Here is a 7,441-nt window from a genome sequence, read left to right as displayed (position 1 = left end):
AGTAGTTAGTTATTACAAGAAATGTTTGTGAAATAAAAATCAAGAATGTGGGATACTGTTTGTCCGTGATTTGGAGAGCCCAGCGCGTGCTCCCGATGCAGGGAAACTAATTTTGCAGGGGAGACCTACCTTGGCACTTGTGCAGGTGAAGCCAAAGGGAAGACATGCTTCACCATATTTTCCTGTCTTTGGCTTGGAAGGAAGTTGGTTTGGAAACATATTTGGCGATGCTTCATCTCCTGCTTTGCGTTTATGTGGGAGCCCCGTCAAAAACCTGTCCACAGTGTCCAAGCGCTCTTTTTTTTTTTTTGTTCATACCGCACCCCCGCTGCAATGGCTCTGCGCCCCCCCAGGGGGCGGGCCCCACACTTTGGGAACCTCTGACCTAGTTAATAATAAGGATGGTGTTACTCCCCTCGAGTCTTAATAAAGCTCAACTTGTTCTTTGCTTTTAAACTGACATTTATTTCGGACAGGAGGATTCTTCGACATGCCTTAACATGTAATGATGTCCAACCACAGCCGATACAATGTCGTCAGAACTAAAAAGAAATACAAACTTAAATGAATATTCTTAATAAAGTCCTTAAGCATTATATATGACGAAACATTCTAACAAAAGGATCAATAAAATACACACTACACTTCACACTGCGGTAACTGCACTAGAATATCACGCAATACTAGCGTATTTACATACAACGATAATAAACAAAATAAAACATTTACCTCATTGGCCTCACTCAAAGGGAATAAAAACTTTAATCCTTACGTCGTGGGGTAGTCCAAAAAGGCACTCTTTTACAACTTTCTGTAGACGTGCAAACCTCGTGGCTTGTCTCTTAATTAGCTTGCTGAGTGTGACAGCCAAAAAATACCCTCTTAGCAACAACAAACGGAACTATAGAAAAGGTTCCTATCTAATTGCACAGTTAGCACAAATACACATTTAAACATATAAATCTAATTGTTTCAACATCAAATCCAATAAAATGAACTTAAATGTGAGAGTTGCCTATGACGGCAGCTACACTCCCACCAAATCACTTGTGATTTTCACCCATGAACTTATGAAATGTAAACTAATCTGCTTCTAATAGTGTCACAGTCTTGTGTATAGGTCTGTCAAGTAGAACTGTTTTACTCAGTCTCTTTCCATGGTCATCTAACAATGAGTCACTCATTAACAGTTGTACTTTGCGTATACATCCATCTTCACTCGGGTGTATGGCAACAACTTTAGCCAACTGGAGAATTTCAGAAAACGTTCTGCCAAAGAATGTTTCCGTAGTTGTATGGAGTACACCAGCTTTGCGTACTTCTGGATCCTCTGCATCAGGTTTTCCCACCTTGACTTCTCCGTGGGGAAGTTTCTCTTGCCAAAGAAAACTTGGACCGCTAAACCAGTTGGAGGTAATGAGGTCTTTGGCCTTCAGTCCGCGCGACGCATGGTCAGCTGGATTGAGATCTGATGCCACAAACTTCCATTGCATCGGTTGAGTGCTTTCCTTAATACGCTGAATGCGATTTGCAACGAAAACATGGAAACGTCTTGCATCATTGTTGATATATCCCAAGACAACTTGAGAATCTGTCCAGAAGAATTCTTGGGCATCTTCTAGCTCCAACTCTGCTTTGAGCATGTCACTAATCCGCACTGCTACAACTGCTGCAGACAGCTCCAATCTTGGCACCGTAGCAACCTTCGTGGGTGCTACTCTGGACTTGGCAAAGACAAGAGAGCAGTGGACTTGTCCTGCTTCACTGACAGCTCTCAGGTACGTACAAACACCATACCCTGAAACACTTGCGTCTGAGAAATGGTGAAGCTCGTACTTCTGAACTGTTTGAAAATCTCTTGGCACGTAACATCTGTCAATTTTGACATCTGCTAGATTTTTTAGATCCAACAACCAGGACTCCCATCGTGACTTCAGATCGCTTGTGAGTGGTTCATCCCAATCTGCTTTCTCACGACACATCTGCTGTAGTATCTGCTTCCCAAGTAGAACAAAAGGTGCCACAAAGCCAAGTGGATCATAAATAGAGGCTACCGTGGACAACACTCCTCTTCTGGAAAGTGGCTGCTCGTTCACAACTACTCGAAACTGGAAATGATCCGAGTCGATGCACCATTTGACACCTAGGGCTCTTTCAATTTGTTGCTCACCCAGTGACAAGTCTTTTCTTATTGTCTCTGCACAATCTTCTTCCGGCAGCGAATTAAGCACTTGCTTACTGTTTGAAACGAACTTGTGAAGTCGCAAGCCTCCTGTGCTGCAAAGTTCCTTTGCTTCCTTTACCAAACGAATTGCTTCTTCTTCTGAGTGGAAACTGATAAGACCTTCGTCCACATAAAAATTTCGCTCAATGAATCTTATGGTAGCTTCACTGAACTTGCCTTGACCTTGTGCAGCAATATACTTGAGACCAAAGTTCGCACAGGCAGGGGACGAAGCAGCTCCAAACAGGTGTACGCGCATGCGATAGACAGATGGAGTAGAGTTGAAGTCTCCATTGTCCCACCACAAGAAGCGAAAGTAATCTTGATCTTCTTCTCTGACTCTGAATTGATGAAACATGCGCTCAATGTCGCACATCACTGCAACTGGACCTTTCCGAAATCGACACAGGACCCCCACCAGAGAGTTGGTTAACTCTGGCCCTGTAAGCAGGTAGTCGTTCAAGGACGCTCCTACGTACTTCGCTGAACAATCAAACACCACTCTTATTTTGCCAGGCTTTTGTGGATGATACACTCCATGGTGTGGAATGTACCAGGCAGGGCTTTTGTCCAGGTCTACAGAGGGAACTCTTTCTGCATCACCACGCTCTATAGTCTCTCTCATGAACTCTGTGTAGTCTTTGTGGTATTGGTTGTCCTTCTCAAATCTTCTCTTCAAATATTTGAGTCTGTGTTCTGCACAGCTCCGGTTGTTTACCAGACTTGGTCTGTCTTCTTTAAATGGCAAAGGTAACACAGTGTCCATCTGCTTTAATCTTCACTCCTTCTTCCATTATGGAGATGAACCTTAAATCTTCTTGTGAGAAGTGTGAGTCTTCCACCTTTCTTTCATTGAAGTCGGACCCGAGCACTTTAATTACATCTGCGGATGTGACCACCTCTTTGACTTGTGTGCGACAGATGTATTGCACTTCTTTGACCAACTGTTCAGCTGACTGATTGAGTGTCACTTCCTTGACAATGATTTTGTGGCTACATCCTATGGCATCCCCATAGTCAACACATGGATTAGTTCCTCCAACTATTGTCCAGCCAAGGTCTGTTCTTTGGGCAAAAGGTTCATTATCTTTTCCTACCACAACTTCTCTGGGTACCAACACTTGTGAGCAATTGTAACCAATGAGCAGACCTACTTCACATTCAATCAGTGGAGCAATTTCTTCAGCCAGGTGCTTTAAGTGTGGCCACGCTCTTGCTGTCCTTTGTGTGGGAATATGACTCAAATTCGCAGGAATAAACTCTCTTGTGTATGTCACAGGAAGAGGAATTCTCCTTGAAGAATAGAAACCTCTGACCTGTAATCCGGACAACCTTTGACTTGGTACTAAAGTATCTTTAGAAGACATTGTCGAGAGCTTTAACTGCACACATTTCTTCTCTGCATCCAGAGCATCTGCCTTTTCTTTCAAGACGAATGTCGTGTCACTTTGGCTATCAAGAAGAGCATAGAGAAGAATCTCATGTTCAGGATTGCTTGTTGTGGATAACCAAACCGGAATGATTGTAGATGTGAGATTACTTCTGTCACTTTGAATCACACGGTTTGATATTGCTTCACTTGGTGCTTCCTTGGGTTTGGTTTCTCTACTCTCTTTATTGTCTTCCATCTCTTTCATTTGTGGTTCCTTGTCACTTTCTTTTTCTTTCCTTTTCCTTGAGGGTTTGTCTCGTTCTTCATGCAAACATGTCGGGTGTTTCCCTTTACATGTGTCACACATCTTTCTCTTTTCACATTTCTTTGATTGGTGTCCAAAGTCAAGACATCCAAAGCACAGTCCCTTGGTTTGCACAAACTTGACTCTTTCACTCAAGACCTTGTCCATAAACTTCCTACATGTGTGAATGCTATGATTTGAGTTTTCACAAAACACACATTTTTTTGTGTTGGACGTCTCTTCTGCAGCACTCACTAGCACCTTTGCTCCAACACTTCTTGTCTTGGATGATTTCGTTTTCTCTGAGTCACCTGCTTTGAGTGCATGAAGCGATGTTACTGGATTGCACGCAATCTTGGCCTCTCTCGCAATGAAGTCAACAAAGTGGCTAAATGTTGGGAAAGAACCATCTTGCTCTTCAATTTCAATGACCTTTCGATTCCATCTTGCTGACAACCAATCAGGTAGCTTGCTTAGCATTCTCTGATTCTCATTGCAGTCATTCAAAACTTCAAGACCTTTAACCTGAAGCATGGCCGTTTCACATCCTCTGAGAAAATCTGAAAATTCTCGAAGTTCAATGCTATCCTTGTTACCAATCCTTGGCCATGATGTCAACTTATCTCTGAAAGCCTTGGCGATTACAAATGAACTTCTGTATCTTTCCTCCAAAGTGTTCCATGCTGAGTAATAAGCAAGCTCTGTTCCCAACAGAAAATAACTCTCAACAGCCTTTCTCGCCGGTCCTCCAACATACTTGCGAAGATAGTAAATCTTTTCATTCACTGGGATGTTCTTTCTGTCTATCAGCATTTGAAACGACAATTTCCAATCCTTGTACTTGAGAGGATCTCCGTTGAAGACTGTAGGTTCTGGTACTGGTAGGCGACTTATGTGAATGGATTCAGCTAGAGCTTGGGCCAATGTTGTGGTACTATCTTCCTGTTTGCTTTCTCTTGGTTGTGACCTTGAGGTGGCTTGTGGCATATCAAACGGCTCTGCATTTGCATTAAGTTGCGAATGTGCAAACCGATTCATCGGTTTAGATGTGGCATTTCTCCGTTTACTCCTTTCGTGCAGAAGGTCTGATATTTCTTCATCCGAGTTTCCTTCTTCATTGTACACTTTCAGACGTGCTTTAGCAGCATTCATTTTCTTTACTGTTTCTAGCCTTTCAAGCTCTCTTCGCTTTTGCTCTAAGGCCTTCTGTTTCTCAGCATTCTCTGCTTCAAGGATTTCAAGTGCCTTTCTTTCACTTTCCATTTCCTCCATAATCTTCAGAGTTGCTTCAGTAGCCGCAAGCTCTGCAGCTGCTTCTTGCCTCTTTACAGACAACTTACTTGAGCATCTTGATTGCCTGCTATTTGAACTCTTGGATCTTTGAGAGGTTGCAGAATTGAATGCTGATCCTATATCACTCCAGTGAACTAATTTCTCAGAAAGTTCTTCGTCTTCTGCTGCTAATTTTTCTTGAGCTAGCCTTATCATCTTTTGAGAAACCGCGTCACAGGTGTCCACTCTGCGGCGAGTGTCTGCATCAGGAGTCTCATGATTGCGCAGTTCATCATAAACTTGTTTCACTTCTGCCGAGGTATGTTCAACTCGGTCAATAAGCTCTTTAAGTTTTGCACTAACAGGTTCTTCAAGTGCCTTTTTGCCTTGTTTTGCAACAACTTTCCACCTTTCATAACAGACTTTAAAGCGAGCTTGAAGCTTTTCACCTTTTCATCATGTAGTGCTTGGCCCCTTTCAGTGAACTTCTTAACTCTTTGACTTTTCCTCAAACTTCCTTCTTTAGTAGCTTTACTTGTGCATGGTTCTTGCAAACTTTCTTGCTCTTCAAAAGCTTCTTGCTGCTCCACAGCTTCAGCGTCACAGCCTTCTTGCTCCATGTCACAGACAGTCAAAGGTGTTATACTACACTCAAGTCACCTAGGTCAACTTAAATACGTGAATAGTCACCTTATGAAGCACCTAGGAACTTGAATTGCTTTACTTTAAAGAGTCAGCTTAAATATATGTCACCATCACTTAAACCAAAATAATAAATTGTTCTTCACTTGTAGTTAAACAGAAAATAACCTTCAATGTCAAACAAAATACTATAATGTGACCTTTAAATATCTAATGCAGTCTTAAAAATAAGCAAAAAACCCTTATAATCAACTTAAACGTACCTTAATTACAGTTACTTAGCATAAACAGCTAATAACATGAACTTAAACTTTTACTCCAAAACCACCACACTTCCCCTTTCATTGCTTGACAGAGTCCCTTTAAGATGAGCTAAGGAAATCTACTCTCCACATTTAACTTGTATAAACATGTTACTTATTTGTAGCTTAAACAAGCTACACCACTCGACTCTGGCTGTCTTATGGGATGTCTGTGTGTGTTTGGGTGTCTTTGATGCTTGAGAGAGACGCGAGCTTAACCACGTGACCCAGCGCGCTGTCGGCTCAGCTCCGCTCCCACTCGGCTCCGCTGCGCTCGGCTCCGCTGCGGCAGACCTCTTTCTCCTTCTCTCTCCTCCAGCACGAAGCAGGCTGAGTTCTGACTGTTACTCCCCTCGAGTCTTAATAAAGCTCAACTTGTTCTTTGCTTTTAAACTGACAATTATTTCGGACAGGAGGATTCTTCGACATGCCTTAACATGTAATGATGTCCAACCACAGCCGATACAATGCCATCAGAACTAAAAAGAAATACAAACTTAAATGAATATTCTTAAGTCCTTAAGCATTATATATGACGAAACATTCTAACAAAAGGATCAATAAAATACACACTACACTTCACACTGCGGTAACTGCACTAGAATATCACGCAATACTAGCGTATTTACATACAACGATAATAAACAAAATAAAACATTTACCTCATTGGCCTCACTCAAAGGGAATAAAAACTTTAATCCTTACGTCGTGGGGTAGTCCAAAAAGGCACTCTTTTACAACTTTATGTAGACGTGCAAACCTCGTGGCTCGTCTCTTAATTAGCTTGCTGAGTGTGACAGCCAAAAAAATACCCTCTTAGCAACAACAAACGGAACTATAGAAAAGGTTCCTATCTAATTGCACAGTTAGCACAAATACACATTTAAACATATAAATCTAATCAACAAAACATGAATTACTATTTATTTATTATTTCTTAATATTTCAACTAATTGTTTCAACATCAAATCCAATAAAATGAACTTAAATGCGAGAGTTGCCTATGACGGCAGCTACAGATGGAAACAGACATCTGTCTCGGTTTCTGTAAAAACAGATGAGGCTCCCTTTTTTTTTTTTTTTTGTATTCAATTTTAAAAGCAGAACTAAACTCAATAAACAAAATGTGGGCATAGGCCTTGGGATTTTCCAGGTGCTTAAGAATCAGGTGAGCGATACTGCCAATTGTGTCATCTGGGCTCCTCCCCTGCCTATGAGGAAACTGTGGTAGATCTAATCTAGAATTTACATTTGATTTCCTTATAGAGACCATAAATTTTTTAAATCAGTTAATGACAGGAGGTAAAGCAACTGGTTTATTGGTC

The 7,441-nt window shown here is 41.6% G+C and overlaps 1 protein-coding gene across 1 annotated transcript; it reads right to left on the bottom strand.

Annotated features, from left to right (window-relative positions):
* Window positions 1-449: 449 nt before the first annotated feature.
* Window positions 450-6,904, bottom strand: LOC120442538. Its single transcript, XM_039619148.1, has 2 exons — window positions 6,779-6,904; window positions 450-6,595 (listed from the first exon to the last, which is right to left on the bottom strand). The coding sequence occupies exon 2, from the start codon at window positions 2,988-2,990 to the stop codon at window positions 1,083-1,085; it is 1,908 nt and encodes a 635-aa protein (XP_039475082.1). The 5' UTR covers window positions 2,991-6,595; window positions 6,779-6,904; the 3' UTR covers window positions 450-1,082.
* Window positions 6,905-7,441: the final 537 nt, after the last annotated feature.

The sequence above is a fragment of the Oreochromis aureus genome, linkage group 11, assembly GCF_013358895.1.
Source record: "Oreochromis aureus strain Israel breed Guangdong linkage group 11, ZZ_aureus, whole genome shotgun sequence".
Taxonomy (NCBI): domain Eukaryota; kingdom Metazoa; phylum Chordata; class Actinopteri; order Cichliformes; family Cichlidae; genus Oreochromis; species Oreochromis aureus.
This window is presented reverse-complemented; position numbering and strand designations above follow the sequence as displayed.

Coding starts and splice junctions, on each gene's coding strand:
- LOC120442538 (XM_039619148.1), bottom strand. CDS start 2,990: ATGGACACTGTGTTACCTTTGCCATTTAAAGAAGACAGACCAAGTCTG.